The following is a 17070-nucleotide window of genomic DNA, read 5'->3' as shown; positions in this document are numbered from 1 at the left end:
CACAGCCTTTCTTCTATCATTCACCGACGCGTTTGGAGGCTTCAGATCGAGAGTTGGCGCGATCGACTCGAGGAGAGGCAACAACAAAGATCAAATGGTACTTACACGTGACGACAAATCGACGATCGAAGTTTTGACCTTGGATGTGCTCGAAAACGCGGTTACAGTGATTGGACGAACAGGGGATTTTGTTAAGGCGTCAATGGATGGATATTTCTCAGGAACATGACGACCATGAGAGCGGGCCCATTGCGGGACGCACAGTGTCTCTCAGAGTAAAGTTGTGAGCGAGCTAATCCATGCGCCTTAGCACGCATGGAACGCAGTCGCGTCATGTTACGCTGGCCGCTACGAAACCTCCTGCCGAATTTGCAGCACTAGCGGAATGCCGCGCGGACCATTCTAATTGTCGCGCGCCGCCGGAGAGTGACTCATTACGGACAGGTATCAAGCCGGCCCCCCGGGCTCCACAACGGGGCAAGGCAAAATTGAAGGCGCCTAGAAATAAATTTCTGGGCTAGATAGACTCCTGTTCTTGGACCTTAGAGCTGGCAGCAGTGTCCCCTTAAGGGATGTTTTAAATACTTAATTCTTTGCCTCTTCAAGTTCAGTGTCGCTGCTCAGTGTCTCAGCCGCAATGGCCGAAGTGAAGAAACCCCGCATCCGCACACGCGATGCAATCCCTAGTGATGTCAACACCATCGTGGATATTCATTTCGCGGCGTTTGGCCCTAACGTAATGAACGAGCTCATGTACCCGGGCGGCGTGACCAAAGATGCAAAACAAAAGTTCGCAGCTACGTTTTTCCCAAAGTCTGACGAAAAGAAAGACACCGGCAACAAGCCAAAGCAAGCTGGCGAGACTATCGTGATGGTGGCAGAGTTACTCCCTGATGATGGCGATGATGCAGATCCTGAGATAGTGGCTTATACGAGATGGATGCTTTACCCGGAATCCAGGCCTGAGGAGGAGTGGAATGTTGATAAGGCTGAGACAGTTGAGAGCCTCGGAGAGGGCACAGACGTAGAGGTGTTCAATCTCTTCATAGGGGGTTTGAAGAAAATGAGACAAAAATGGGCCAAGGGCGACCCAGGCTTGTGTAAGTCGAAAGACTCTACTTGATCATTGATCAAGAACTGGAGGAGTAGCTAACCTTCTGATCAGTCCTCGGTACTCTTGCCAGCAACCCCTCGCGAGGTCGCCTGGGAGCCGCAAGCGCACTACTCCGTTGGGGCGCGGAGTACATGGACAGAGAGGGCCTTGTGGGATGGCTTGAGGCTTCTCCGGCTGGATATCCATTATATAGACGTTTTGACTTTGAAGATGTTGACGTACAAGACCTTGACATTGCGGCCTTTAAAGCAACGGTCAAAGAAGGGCAAGACTGGGGAACTCATTCTGCAGTTGCATTGGCTGGGCCTTTGCCACCAGGCATCCACCGAAGTGTGTTAATGAGAAGAACTCCAAAGAGACCATAGCCTTCCTCTATCCGCGCAAACCTGGGTTTTAAGCCACAGAAGGATCAATTCTTGATTTGGGTTACAGATTATAAAACGATATATGACTTCATAATAATTTCTCTACTATCACCGATCGAATAATATAGGATTATCAGAACGTTGTGTTCATGTTACGCAGATAAAATTTCCCAGTAATGAATAGAGGTCGTACCAAAACATTATCTGCGCTTCGAACAGGATGTGCCGATACTCAGCTCGGATTTTGATCAACAAATCTCGGAAGAGCGAGTCTCAAAATAATAAAGCAAAAGAAGCCGGCTTTGACATGCGCGAGTAGAAAATGACTTTGAATGGAACGTTTGAGACGCTCACGGACATAAGCATGTAGGCGTCGGGGTTCCGATATTTCTACTTATGGCAAGGTTCCGGCCGAGGTCATCTCGGCGTTCTGCCTCTGCGAGCAATTGAAAAGCACTGAAATATTCCTGCACAATCAACACAGTGATCATTAAAGTTTGGATTCTACTATGCCTCCTAGCACTATTTTCCGGGCAGTTGCCACTAGTCCCTTTACATATCTAAGACTTCTATCTTCGCTTGTCGGAGAACGCATCATGTCTACGGGTGAAGCAATCCTTGGTGTAAGCTCACTCGCATGTCATTACATGCTAAACGACAAGGCATGCTAATATGAGAAACAGAACGGCTCGAGGGAGATTGGTGTATTGAAGCATATCTATGACAGCAAAAATGTGGACCAGATCCGCGGTAATCCGACTGCGCTGGTTGATGCTATAGATAGGTATGCCGGGGCCAACACTCCTCTCATGATTATCGGCCCGCAGAAGCGCGACTATATTATAGATGTCATGTCCAAGACCACTCCTGGATCCAAGGTCTTCGTAGAGTTTGGTGCATATGTCGGCTACTCCGCCGTGGCTTTGGCGGCCGCACTGCGCGATCTCAATAAGGGTCATTCAGTCCGGTATATCAGCTTGGAGATGAATCCTATCAACGCTGCAATTACGACCAGCTTTGCAGAACTCACCGGCTTAAAGGATGTTGTCGAAGTCCATGTGGCCACAGCGGGAGACTCGCTCGAACGGCTGATGCGCGACGGTGGGTTAAAGAAAGGCGAAGTCGATTTTGCACTTGTGGACCATTGGCAGAGCGCATATTTGCCCGATCTCAAGCTATCCGAGCAGCTAGGCGTGTTTAAGAAGGGCTCGATCATTGTGGCAGACAATGTTGTCTACCCGGGAGCACCGGATTATCTAGCATACGTTACTAAAGGTACTGCCGACCACTCCAGCGAAAGCTGGAGATACGAGACAACTACACAAGACTTCACAACACCATGGGGCCCAGTGAGTTGTCATGAGCTGTTATCCAAAACGAAGTTACTGATCAAATCAGGATCAACTTGCAATCTCGACCGTCGTTTAAGCAAGAAGCGGTATAGACCAAGTGATTTATTCGAGGAGGTAGTACGAATAGAACAAAGTTCCCAAAATGAACTCGAACCGAAGCGATAGTTTAAATTGTTGGCATCCCTGCACTTCCCAAGTCTTACTCCTCTAAGCCACCAAAAAAGGTCTGTAGATCTAGAACATAGAGATCTGAATTCTTCTCCGCTGGAAAATGGCCACCAAAGTCACGGGTGACGAAAAACTTTAAATTGCTGCAGAGACGCTCGACCCAGGCTCGGGGCTAATTTAATTTAGTAACTGTCAGGAGTAGTGAGAGATGATATAATGGCAATGAATAAGACTTACTACAAGGGAAAAGTCCGCAATGTCCTTAAACAGTCCATTCTTGAAGCCCCATTCGGCCACTCCAGTTGGAACATCTGATTTTATGAATGCTACATTCTCAGGCTGTGTTGCAAAACCTGGCGTTAGCTATGCGTTGTTTCAAGAGATGGTTCTGTAGTATCGTACCTTGGTCCACTCTCTGTATACTCTGATGTTTCCATATGCACCAGGAATCCAAAGTAGCATCGTTCGGGTTATGACCTCGTAAAAGGAGTAGGCATAACCGTCACTACAAAATTGCATATGATGCCATATCCAGCCAGCATATCCAACTGGACTATCTGTCATGGCTTGTCCGACCTTTAGTGGGCTTTGACTCTGAATGGCCATGTAGGCGGAAAAGTCGTTATCGAAAGCCTGCAACGAAGAAATATAACGGTTCTCGACTGGGTCGGTCTCATTGTTTGCTAAACGCTCGAGGTCCGTGGCATTAGGCTGTGATAACCAGAAGTCCGTGAAGTGGCCAATGAGGTGCTCTACTTCATCATTTACCATCCACAGGCCGACGTACCACCCCGCGTCGGTCGTAGCAATACCATACTTCGTATATCCGAGTGTGCGCATTAGATTTCCAAAAACCTTTCCAGCCTGGCGGGGCCCAAATCCTTCAAATAATGCTGCTGGGCTGAAACCAAAGCCAGGAAAATCCGGTGCCACGACATGGAATGCTACTGTATCGTTATTTTCAGGCGATACAAGAGGTTTGATGACTTGAGCCCATTCATAGTGTGTAGATGGCCATCCGTGAAGCATAAGAAGTGGTATGGCATCGACTCTAGCGGATCGTTCGTGAACAAAGTGCAGGGGAACTGGATGGTCGTAGCCCAGGCCGCCGGGAACTGTTACGTAGTAGTGACTATGGTTGGCGTTGAGTTCGTCTTGAAATTTAAACCAATCAAAGTCTTCAGCCCAGTAGTTTGCCAAGGCAGTGATGTTCTCGGCTGGAGGCCCTTCGATCCATGTTTCGCTAGTGCCATCGTTCAAATTTACAGAAGGCCTATAAAGTTTCGCTTTTGTTTTTGCCTCTTCAATCAACTTGGGGTCCACCGAGATCTCGTAGGGCACCGGTTTAGCGCACTCTGTAGCAAATGCAGAGCTGCCCATGGTGAGGAGTAACAAGGAGCACAACATGTTGGTGACGGGAGACCGAAAGATCGTTTGGGCTCAATGGAAATAGAATGATTCTGACGATATTGTTTGTGAACACTGAGTGAAACAACCCTGAATAGACTTCATTACTTATACATGAAGGTGGTGGGCATGATGCTTTTATCTCTAAGTATTCTCCTAGCCCTGTTATTTTCATGTTCGCCGGATTTGTAAGAAGGATGTAATTTGGATTCGCTGCATTGTCGGCAAATTTGGTAGTCAAATTAGTATTAAACATAGCGTGCAAATGACCTTCAAGACAACGGAGCAGGATCTATCTACACAGCTATTTCGGCTACATGACTGCCTAGATATTAGCGACAATTAGACAAACTTAAGACGATTGTGTCTCGTGCAGTGATGTTTTGTTGTCGGCAAAATTTGCCAGTAGTGCTGAGATCGTCCACAATACGACGTCGAAAGGAAGCCACTAAGCAAGAAGAGAAAGCGCAATGCTTGGCGTACCTGACTAATATACGGAAGTGTCGGAACATAGATACTTTCGCAATGGGTAATTGGGTAGACCAGTGTAATTCACACCAATAGTTTAGTGTCTCAGGGCTAATGTCCTATTCCAGACGTGTTCGCAGTCGTTTTTTTCACAAATGACCAACAAGACATTGAGTTGAGCGATTGCCGAGTTGTTTGATGATGGACGAATCAGGAGACAAGCCCGCCCCGGCTCTCTTGCAATTCCTCGACTTCTGTCCGCACTGTCGGAAGGCGTATACCCAAGGTGCCGACTCCATATTCGCAATGCGTAGATGAGAGGATATCCTAGATTGACTTAGACCACAGAGACTACCTATAACAGGCACATTTATTACTGCCGTCGTACTCAAAAGAAGCGGGAAAGCCGGCTGGGGTCATGCGTTGCCTGTAAGTCATCCAAGACGAAATGCAGCTCCACTAGGCCAAAATGCAGTCGTTGCAAGTCAAAGAGCCTGCAATGCACATATAGCTGCGAGACACGAGGTACCGTACCGCAAGAGCCTCAAATACTACAGACGGAATCTTCCCATGCTAGCTTCTTAGGAGGCTTGGCTGTATTGGACAGCCCAGACACGCTCGACTGGGCGAGCGGTGCAACACCTGACCAATTTCTAGCCAGTGTACCTAGAATCCAAACGGACATCTTTCCCTCGTTCAACCTAGGCCTAAACGCAACCAGCCTCTCCAGCAATAGTGTGAGACATGTCGATGGCAGCGGTGATGCGACAACGATCCAGCACGTTGGCCAAACGATACCTTCAGTAATTTTGCGGCCCATTTCAAATCCTCAAGATGGTATCTCAGGAGATAATTCAACAATGATGCATCTGCGACATGGCAATCCACAGACCAAACATGCCTCCGTTCTCATAGTCGACATCATAGCTGCTTTTCCTCACATGATGCTGCGACGACAGACTTTCCCGCCCTTCATCCAAACCCAGTGGCGTAGGGGCCTTCCGGAGAATATTGTGAACTGTATGAGCATTTCGCAACTTTTCGTGAACCGAAGCGAAGAAACACGACACTATCTTTTCAAGTGTCTTTCGGCTGAAACAAGCCGCTTTCACAAAGATGTACACCAGGATGAGCTCAACTCTTTTCGACGTATCATCTACTAATGTTTTCTAGTTGGATAATATGACGGCGGTAGAACTGTCCGCAGCCATTCAAGCAATGGTTATCTACTTGATCATGGTCATCATCATGGACCAGAATTTAGATAGATCTGAAACAGGCTTTAGTCTGATGGGCACTTTTTGGGTACGTCCCGTTTTGATCGACATTATCCTAACGGTTCAAGTTGGGGGCTAACTTTCCAGACACTATGTTTTAAACTTAAGAGTCCTGATGGGGTTTCTTGTTTCTCGAACACCGAAAGAATGATGCCGAGCCCAACATGGGATGATTGGCTAGTTGCAGAATCGCGAAGACGGTATGCTCAAAATACTGAACAACCAGTCCTCTCTACTAACCTCGTACAGTATTGTATGCCTATGGTTTGTCATCTGTCATGTTGCGTCAGCACAATTTGGTACTGCCTGTCCCTCCTATCTTCACTATCAACACCTTCCGCTCGCCTCTAGCAAAGTATTATGGGAAGCTCGTAGTCAGGAGGAATGGAAAGAAGAGAGTGCTCTTCACAACGCAGATAACCCCATCAGCACGCTGGGGGAGCTTGTTGCAGCCAAAAAGCACCCTGAGGTTTCGCTAAATGCGAAGAGACTGCAAGCATGGGAAGCTGGTGCTGATAAATTAGGAGTGCTTCTGAATATCGTGACTACATTTATGTTAGATATATGATCTATATAAGACTTGGAGTGAATCATATGCTGTTAGATACGAATATGTCTACTTTTGCCACATGATCACGTCGGGAGTTGAGTGTCACCGATCACTGCCTCTTTGTATTTCAAATTACTACGGCGCCACTAGATCCCAAATTTCAGTACGATTGGTACTATTGAGACTTAAAGGCTTACCTCCTATCTGACAGCGTGCACTCCTTTCATCCATGCGACAGTTCGTGCGAAGCGGACTCCTCCGTGACACGTCACACCGGACTTTTCTTGAACGGCAATTCTAGCAAGCTACCTGTAGTGTAAGCAAAGATCTACAGCACGATAGACTCGTGTGTTTTACCTTGGGAAGTCCGTTTCTTTTTGGGCCAAACTTGGTCTTGATTAATGTTGCAGACTATATTTCTATTGACTGATGACATTTCTCAAAATTGAACTAAACTCATCAGCAAATCGAACGTTCATAGGAGCTCCAAATCGTCTCGTCAAACGAGTTACTTTTAGCTATGGTGCGTTACAGAAAATCGCTATTTGTGGGGTCCAAAAACCACAGCATAAATAGCAACACTCATTTTAGGTGGCCCGCGTTGAAATCCAGATTTAGGGCCGCTGTTCTGACTCGCGTCAACTTCATCACTTGACCTGGACACACATTGGTGGTGTATATTGTATTGGCAAGTATGGAATTCGATTTTATAGACAAATTTTAGGACATTTCCCTCGTCTGACTGCAATCTACTGTTGCATTGTGTCGAATGGTGGTAGAACATGTTCTTGTGTACGCCATGTGGCGGCACGGACCAGGAGGTCGGCTCTTTATTGCCGGGAGACGTAAATCAAAAAAATGGAGCGCGAAAATACACAGTCTAAAATGGAAAGAGACGCGTAATGTTCAAACTGAACAGCAAGAATAATATGGAGCCAATGCGTGGTCCTTCCATCAAAGACATTGACATTATCAGTCACGTCAGTTCCGCCGTTTTGTTCGTCATGGCAGCCATCGTCGGCCTCGGAAGGCACAATGGCACTCCTTATATATGTTCTGTCGACCTTTTTCATCGCTTCTATTCTGCGCACCCTCGTTAACGCCGACAAATCCTTCTATACCGATTTAGCATCGTATCAAGATGGCGCCCTGGGCCGGGAGCCCAGGCAGACCTTCCACTCGTCTCCGATCCTGGCACCAGTCTATCAGGTCAACACATTTAATGAAGAGAAAGTCGACACGAAGGACCCGTATATGTTCATGGCAGGCAGTTATGGCGCCTGGGGTCCTAGTATAGTGTCGTCTAAAGATTTGAGTCTTGTGTGGGCAGACCAAAGATTCCCGGGCTTTGCACAGGCGACTCAGGGATGGGAACTTCACGGCCAACGTGTTTTGGGCGTTTTCGTGGGTGATGCGGTCCGGATCTACAGCCAAAGTTACGAAGAGATGTATGTTGTCACAACGAAAGGCGAATATGCAGGCGTTAAACCTGACTCTCACGAGGCTACATTGACAGACAATGGCACCGTGATACTGATTGCCTGTCCTGCGGTGGAGGTGGATCTTTCCCCAGTTGGCGGACCCAAAAGCGGTAGAAGTGTCGCGAACTGCCTGCTGCAAGAGATCGATCCCGTTACGGATGAGCTGCTATTCCAATTTGCAACGCTAGATTTCTTCGACATTACTGACAGCGTGTGGGAGTACCATGGCGAAGGTGTATGGGACTTTTGCCATATGAATAGTGTTCAAAAGGCAGGATACGTTTCCGCGGAAAGTCGAGCGTGCTGTGCTGACTTATGCAATCTTAGACACCTGAGGGTAACTTTCTGATCAGCTACCGCCATCTGAGTACAGTCATACTGGTTGATGGTACGACGTCGGAGGTCATTTGGGTTATGTGGGGAAAAAAGAATCAGTTCACCGACATCAGCAAGAACGGCTCAGCAGAGTTTCATTACCAGCATCAGCCCCGTATGACCGGCAAGAATCGGTTTACCCTTTTTGATAACCACCGACTCGATAATGGGTATTGCAAGTCCGGTCAGTGTTCCCGTGGACTAGAAATTGGTTATGACCCAGATGCGAAGACAGCCTGGATGATCAACGAATGGTACCACCCCCAGGGCCTTGTGTCTGCATCTCGTGGTGGAGTACAAAGGACATCAAACGGGAACGTACTGGTTGCCTGGGGACAAAACCCTATGTTCACCGAATATTCGGCCGATGGTGAGCTCGTCATGGACTTTCAGCGGGGCCAGGTCTTAGCCATGGAGCATGGCATTGTGAATGTCATTGCATATCGGGCCTGGAAAGGGGATTGGGAAGGCGACCCAACCTGGGGCCCTAACATCTCCTGCAGCGCCAACGATACCGGCAAACTGATCTATGTCTCCTGGAATGGTGCTACCAAAGTCGATCGCTATGTTCTTGTATGCCGACTCCCTAGGTCTTTCATACTTATTTTCAATCCATATGCTAATTAATGCGCTACCTCTAGTTGTCCTCAGACAGCAAGGATGACCTTGATGGTGTTGCCAATGTTGTTGCGCAGTCACCTCGCACGGGCTTTGAGACGGAGTTTTATGTGCCAAACGGCAAGATCAGTTCATATGGGCTCATAGCAGCTGTAGACACCCATGGACATGTGCTCGGCTTCACGCCTGCTGTCAATACGTCGACGGGAGAGCTCTTCCACATTGACTATAACATCACCCGTGTCACCACCAGCTCTGGCATTGGCTCCGGTATCTCGATCGAGATGCTTGGGGTTACTTTTGCTGGCATAGGCGCAGTTTGCGTTGCTTTGATAAGGTAAGCATTCTATTGTATTTTTCTCCGTTCCGTTGCTCGCTTTTGCCGTTCCCTGATTTAACACAATTTATGTCTAGTGCTCTTATAATTTGTTGGCGCCAACGAACCCAGAAGCAAGCAAGAATAGGCGAAGATGCTCAAGGTCTCCTTGAGTCAGACGAGTTTGAGCTGGGAAACGCTTTCGCTCGCACATCGCAGGACACGACGGACTCTGACGGTTCAAGCCAATACGAAAACAAAGGCCGCCAATGCAAGTTATCTAAGACATATTAAACACATCCCGTAAAACATTATATGTAGCAAATGCATATATGAACTTCAATTTATTTTCTTGCTCCTTTACATGTTTTATATGTTCTAGTCAATCTATCTAGCCCCTCATCGATCTAAGTACTGTAAAGTAGAACCCTGACATCTATCCAAAGCACTAATGAATATAAGGTTGATGCTCCGGTGCCGGCATTGAGCCCAAGACTTTCTTTGAGCGGAAACATCTTGGCTCATCTTTCTTCCAAAAGTATAGCTTCGTTGTGACCATGGCCCAGTTAGCGAGAGTCAGTTCCTAGTTTTCATTACTCCTAGTCACTCACTATAGGTTAATATGTCCCTGGTGTAGTAGTTGTAGTGTAATAGGCCTGTCTACTCCGTATTGGTACAGTGAAAGCAGGGCCTTGAGGAAGGGTGTTTGGCTGAACTCACCCAACTGAAGCTGGGGCCGGGTTGGACAATCCCACGCTCGGGGTCCAACCGGTTGTATTGTACGTCTGTGTGCCTGCATACCCACTATTTGGAGCTTGTGGAATTGGAACCCCTGTGGCTGCAGGTGCCAAGGTTGAAGGCGCAGTATTGGCCGGAATTGAGGTATTATAGCTTGGTGCGTTTAGAGTAGAAGACCCAATGGTAGCTGAAGTGTTTGGAAATGAGGGAGGAGCGATATAAGATGTGGATCCGTTATAGACATGAGTTTGATTGAAATTATTGGGTCCCGATGTGTTGGTAGGGATGATTGAAGATGACAGTGGAGTGGGCTGTATTATTGACGAATCGCTGGGGATCACAGCAACCCCTTGGCTTCTAGGGTGTGAATCTGTCACATCGTTTCTAGGCGTAGATATGACTGGAACTATGGTATCACTCAATATGAACCCGTTCGGCGGATCTATCGCCATTTGCGAATTTAATTAGTGTTATCGCCAGAATTGGAGTGCTTAGGCATACTCATACCTGTTCTGGGCGTAAGAGTCGCTGATGGCGTTGTATCCATTGGTACCAGACTGTGAGCCAAACCTACAAGACTCGAATCAGCATGCAATGAACGTCTTTCATTTGAGATCTTACCGATTTGCTCGCGTGGTCTATGCGTTCTGCATAGCTCAAGTGCTCGATTTAGAATGGCTAGATCCCTATCGAGCTTCTTACGTTCCTCTTGAATGTCCGTAGACTCCGCAGCGAGTGCCTCTAACTTCTCGGGATCAAATCCCGCGACATCACGGGTTGTGAAAATATCTGGAATCTTCTGCACCAAGCAGTTTTCCAGTGCAATTATAATGACGTTCTCAATGAAGGTCCGTAATGACATCTACAAAGGTTAGACGGCCTTTAATATATGGTATCTAGTCTTACCTCATAATATACTTCCATAATGTCAATTACTCTTTCCACGCCAAAGCTCGTTACCTCGGTCTCTGGAACTCTCCTTAGAGCATCATTTATCATCTCTTCCGAGATACTTCTTCCGCTCATTTGAGATAACATGGGTCTAAGAAGGTTTGTGACTTGGCTGATGAGTCGAGTTCTGGCTTTCGAGCCTAATCTCTCTAAAAATTCTGCTTCCCTTGGCAAAGCCGGGCCATTCTTATAGTGAAACATCAACTCCTCCAATTTGCACGCAAATCAATGCTGCATTGATTGAAAAACGGATTGACCCTATCGATAATGATTGCATTTTTGGTAGTTGGATCTGCCCCTACTATGTGATCGAATAAGTCTTCCACGAATGACCGGCATACATCAAGGATCAGGTCAATATGCCGTTTAGCAATGCCCTCCCACTTCAAGGACTCATATTTAAATAAGTCAAGTGCCAAGCTGTCGTTAGAGGATCCTGGAAACTCAGAGCCTTGTGTATTTGCAGCAGCTATTTCCAGTCTCGATTTCAAATCTGACAAGGTGATCGGTGTAGGCCTATTGAATTGGTAGGAATTAGCCCTGGACATGAGATAGTCTGGAAGTCGTAGCTCGCTCGAAAGAATAGTCTGTCCAGCATCATCTATAATTATAGATTCCGTTGCGCCTTCGTGATATATGACAGCTTCGAAAACCTTATTCATGTTTCGAACGGCAGCCCGTAGATGTCGGGTATCGCTGTTTCCCGCGCTATTACTCCCGGAGCTGTGACTAGGAAAAAATCGACCGCGATATGTCCCTTCGATCGCGTCTCTCGAGATGTGTTCATATTTGCGAGCCAGCTCGATGAGATAGATGCGAAGATCAACAATTGAGCTTCGTTGCCTTCCAAGCTGTGCCAAGCGATCTTGAACTTCTACCTGGGTTCTTTCGATTTCCGCAATCAGGTCAGGCAAACATGCTTGAATATGAGCAGCGAGTGTTTGGCTAAGCTTCTTACGTAGAGGCCCTATACCTTTGTCGTTTGATGGTATCTGCTGCCACCGGCCAAATTGGAAGAATTCTGATTCTTTGGTGTCTCGCTCTTGATCAGAGATAGTTCGTTCAGTCTCATCTCTGTTTCGTACAACATGCCAACCGAGACTTAGTATGTGCTCAGATTCTTGGTTTCGAACAAGTTGGATATACCTCGCTTCGTCGTCTGTGCCGGCAGTGATGGCATCTGGCTTTGTTACGATGCCGAGTGTGCGCATTCGCGTAGGGTCGTGCGACCTAGCTTCTCGGAGGACCTTTTGATTCGCAAGACCAGACCTTGCGGAAATTATTGCCAATATGATGCTATTTCTCTTTTCCATATATTTTTGCACTAGCCGTTCAACAATCAACCGGCCCCCTTGAGACTGCTCTGCTGTGCCAGTTTCATAGAATCCCGGTAAATCAACGAGGGTTAACTTTGGGATGTAAGGAGCGGAAATTTCCACGCACAACACATCTTCTGAAAAGCTAGTTGGGTTGTTCCGAATGCCCATAATTCGCTTTGCTTCTTCAATGATCCGAGGGATATCGTCTTTGCTGAATGGCTCGCTGATATTCAAATCCAGCGTCTCAGTCGAAACGCGCTCGTATTCATCTCGTCTGATTTTGGCACCGATTTCCAATGTAGGTGCTGTACGGAGGACCAGTTCTGTAGCAAAGCGTGTGCAGACACTGTTCCGTACTGGGAAACGAAACCCGGAAATTGCTTCGAGAACAGAGCTCTTGCCGGAAGACTGATCTCCAACCACTATGAGTTGAGGGAGTGGCGCATATCTTTCAACTCCGATTGCCCGAAGATCGTCAATTATATCAAGTAAAACACGCTGATCCTGATTGAGTTGATTTAGTGCGGCTATGTCAAGATCCAAATCAGTAGTGGCCACTTGATCGTTGGAATCCGGTTGCGTTGTAAGCGACATTATGTGGGCGTGAACTTGGATTGAATCTAGAACAATTACTGATAGAAGATTATGATGTATGGCTTAATAGAACGCGATGCCTTTTTTTTTTATCTGATTGCCGAAGCTCACTTTCAAAAGTCAAAGAACCTGGCGAGTGTATTATATTTTGATGCGTCTAAGCTGGCTTTAGTCGTTTCGGCGCACTGCCACCATCTGCTGAAACTAACACCAGCACCAATTACGCCCATTATTGGCTGCCACGGGACTGTTGTCCATTTATGCGGCCACACCCGCAACTATCACATCCCTCTGATACAGGGCCTGCAAAAAAGCCGTGCTTCGAGCCGACATCAATCGATATTCCGAAGGGTCGGCGCTAACAGAGCGTCGGGTTAAGTGCTTAACTCTCTGCAGCCGTTGCCAGCTTGCTGTGCATTCATTATCTTTTTAAGCTGAGCGCCCGATAGAAATAGCAATCATGCAACACTTTCAACTCTCGAGCACAAAATGCTAGACTACTACACACGTATCACGAGCATGGTGGGTTTCATCTCACGTTTTTTTCTTGAGTAGAGAGGTGCATTGATTCGATTTTATGAAAATAATTGGTCAATGCTGTTTTGTCGAGCCCATGAAATAGGGGCAAAATCTCAGAAAGTTCGGAAGTGGCAGACAAGAAATCTGGCACGGTGATGGCTAGCATGAATAGTCCGACCAGCGTACTAGCTGGCTTGCGTATCAGTCCTATTTGGACTGGATTTCATAGGGAGGAGCTGATAGGATTCCCGGAGAAGGTTGCTGCGTTCTCGCTAGCATGCTTCGACTAAATGCTGAATTGGATCTCTTGGACTATGCTGAAAGCATCATGCTAAACTGAGGGTTAGCGGACGAGAATACTAGGCCATCATTGCAGCATTCGATACATGAGTTGATTTAATTAAAAAATGCTGATCTCGATGATATTTTGTCGGTACCGGTTGATGTTGCCCAAAGCAACACAAGTTGTTTCTAGGTAAATCTGCGAGTCGAGTAGCTTCCTGTAACGATTATGAAGAGCACCTCATTGCCTGACGAGGATGTCTCTGCAGACGAATTAGGCCTTAGTGATTAAGACAGAAGATGATCCCAACTCCCCGGAGGTTATCTCAAGCTGCAACGCTCTACGATTTGTTTTCCTCGCTCTAAATAACAATCACAACAGACCTCACAGCCTTTGAACTCTCATGAAGGAATACTCAGATGTTCTACGAGGACAACTAAATGGAGGAGGAAAGCGGGAAATGGTTCTAGGATGTGAGCTTTGAATGTCCACACAGTGGCTAGGATGGCTGCAAATACTGTCATGTTGTCTGTGATGTCCACTATTTGAGCCGTTGTTGTTAGTGGGGTTAATTCCAACCACCCACTGTAGCTGTCTTACAGACGTCTGGTCAGCTACTTGACAGACGCGCATTCCTTGGACTCTTTATTTGTTATTCTTCTTTGAGATGATGCAAGGGCTCTCCACGAGCCAACATCGAGCCAAGCCTTGTAATTGGCCGTCGGGCTACCAGACGTATATACCTCTTACTTGCGATGACGTGCGTACTGTTGTACGTCGCAAATCCCCGCCTACCGTTGGTAAAGCTTCATACCTGTCCCAGATCCGACACCGGTCGCCGGATTTTGTGTCATAATGGCTCCTCATGGGACCAGGGTATCTCTTCTGTGTCGCAGGCGCAAGGCAGCCTCACCGTGTCGTGGTTACCTTGTTGTCTTTGTCTTCGGCCAGCAGGGTTCACATCTGAAACATGGCTCTTGGCAGGCGCTTCAGCTCCTGCCGGCCACGTGGAGTAAGCTTCTCCTTCCGTCGTACTGTAAGACCGGAACAAGCCAAACACGGTGTTCACCACCCGGCCCTTTGAGATGAACGGATATCAGTCGTGAAGTGCTAAATAGCGAGTCGGATCATTTTGCTGCTCCTGTTGAGCTCTGGAAGCAGGAGCCAGCCCCCATGCCAATGGCGTGTGATCGCCTCGAATGACCTGCCGCATTGGGTGATAGCGGTATGCAGAAAGGCTTCCATGATCCTTCTCGAAGGTTAGGTGGTGATCATTGACTTGACCAGGCTAGCTGGAAGCGATAAGCGCCATTGCTACGCACTTTCAAGCCCCGGCTCACGGCATCTCCGCAAGCTGGGCTGTGTGTCGACACTACGCCTGGCGAGGCTGGTAGGCAGGCAATCAGCAATCAAGCCAAGGAGCAAGTCAAGGTTCTCAGAAGCTGGGCCTGTCAGCACACCATCATCCCTCATGTCGTCCGGTTTCACATATTTCATCTGGGCATGCTGCAAGGCTCCCCTATTCAAACAGTACGTAGTATTGTGAAGAGCCCCCTAGCCATGCCTTCAACGCAACAAAGGCAGGGATGACGACGCCAGCCCCTCTGTAGCTGAATTTGGCGATTGATGATCTGTTCCAGAGACTGCACGTGGAACCCCTGCTTGTCTACCATCCCAGCCCCGGGAATGGTTCAGAATCTGCACCCTCATCACACGGCCTGCATGCTCAACCTCGCAAGCGAGCTGAGCGAATGATGAGCGAGGTCCATCGCCTTTGTCCCATCATTCTTGCCTGCTCAAGGTCACAGTCAATACCTGTGGCGTTTGACCTGCTCGAACCAGCAAATTGACCGCCCATCAAAACGTGGTCCAGGGGCACAGCCTGCTGTAGTGTGCATTAGGCCCTCGACATCTTCCCAGATCGTTTCCCTGTCGATTGGCAGGTAATTCCTTCGACGCTCCAAGTGGCTGCGTTTTGTGTTCTTCTAGAAGGCTTCTCTGCATGAAGCATGGATCTTGGTACGCCACAAGTTAGAGGCCACAACCTTGGGATCATGACAACTACGGTGATGTGCCCCGATTTTCATATCAGCGCCGTTAAGGGGCCGGACATAATGAATGAGCACCCGGCTACATCATTTCCACAGTCTGCACTACACTGGGGATCGAAACGATCTTCGTTATGTGTTCCTATTGGCATGGGATGACTGCGCACTCCACCGGGGGTGTATACTTGACTGGTTAACTTCCCCGCCAGGCTAATCAACGCCATCAACACTACAAAGCGCGGCTCGACGATTGATCCAAGTGCCACACTTCATCGATATTGCCCTGCAATGTGTGGGACTTGTTATGATCGAGCTGCCGTCCTCTCCGATGGTCTTCGTTATTTAACTCGAGTGCTCTAGGAACGGTCGTGACCTCGGAAAGCCCCACGGTCTCTGGTCTTTGCGCATCTAGAGTCTTACGATTCCCTTTGGATCTTTGCATCAACGTTTCTTGGTGAAACGGGGTTTCGTCATTTCTACTTTCAACACTTCAACAGACGCTCAATTCTTCTCAATTTAGTTCATTGTTGGCCTACAACGTATGTTGACACGATACTATCTCATCTGATTAGTTGGGAACTTGTCCGTGCTGCTTGGTTAGGGCACATATGTCACACAACCCCATATTGAGATTACTGGTCTGCAAAACGCTAGACTTTCTGCCAGATGACCGCCATGGACGATAGGGCACTACTTCAATATTTGTTGGGGAAATATCCCTTGACTGATCTGTTCGAGATGCTTCGAACTACGGCCGGTTGCGGTAAGAATGCCTGCTGCGTCTCTCCCTACCATCAACTGACTTTTCCCAGAGATTGACCCAAGCCTTGATGTTCCCAAAGCTGTCACATCTGTTGGTCCTACATATGGTATGACTGACGGTAACCCAAGCCCAATATCCTTCTCCGATGCGAGCTCCCTGAACGGAAGCCTTTATTCGGCATGTTCCGAGGCGTCGGCTCACAAGGCACCAAACACCTCCGCGCCTACAGTACGTCACACGCGGGCTCGCTCGGCTGGCCGAAAAGCCCTATCGAAGCTCTCCAATTCTCGAAGTCAGACCAAGCCTGCTCACCCTGCGCCAGCAAAGAAAAAGGCAACCTTTGAATGTCCTTTTTGTGCTGAAC

At 47.8% G+C, this 17070-nt stretch overlaps 2 protein-coding genes across 2 annotated transcripts; both read left to right on the top strand.

The window, feature by feature from the left end:
- Positions 1 to 637: 637 nt before the first annotated feature.
- Positions 638 to 2907, top strand: UCRPA7_6799 (putative catechol o-methyltransferase protein; the record flags this gene model as incomplete). Its single annotated transcript, XM_007919335.1, has 6 exons — positions 638 to 1100; positions 1166 to 1241; positions 1850 to 1962; positions 2017 to 2102; positions 2163 to 2828; positions 2878 to 2907. The coding sequence occupies 6 exons, from the start codon at positions 638 to 640 to the stop codon at positions 2905 to 2907; spliced, it is 1434 nt and encodes a 477-aa protein (XP_007917526.1).
- Positions 2908 to 7736: 4829 nt separating this feature from the next.
- On the top strand, positions 7737 to 9785 carry UCRPA7_6798 (putative arylsulfotransferase-like protein; the record flags this gene model as incomplete). The annotated part of the gene is made up of 4 exons (XM_007919334.1): positions 7737 to 8417; positions 8510 to 9130; positions 9199 to 9512; positions 9590 to 9785. The coding sequence occupies 4 exons, from the start codon at positions 7737 to 7739 to the stop codon at positions 9783 to 9785; spliced, it is 1812 nt and encodes a 603-aa protein (XP_007917525.1).
- Positions 9786 to 17070: the final 7285 nt, after the last annotated feature.

Source organism: Phaeoacremonium minimum (genome assembly GCF_000392275.1).
Source record: "Phaeoacremonium minimum UCRPA7 unplaced genomic scaffold PA7_03_scaffold_496, whole genome shotgun sequence".
NCBI classification, from domain to species: Eukaryota; Fungi; Ascomycota; class Sordariomycetes; order Togniniales; family Togniniaceae; genus Phaeoacremonium; species Phaeoacremonium minimum.
Note: the sequence above shows the minus strand (reverse complement) of the source record. Positions and strands in the feature narration are given on the sequence as shown.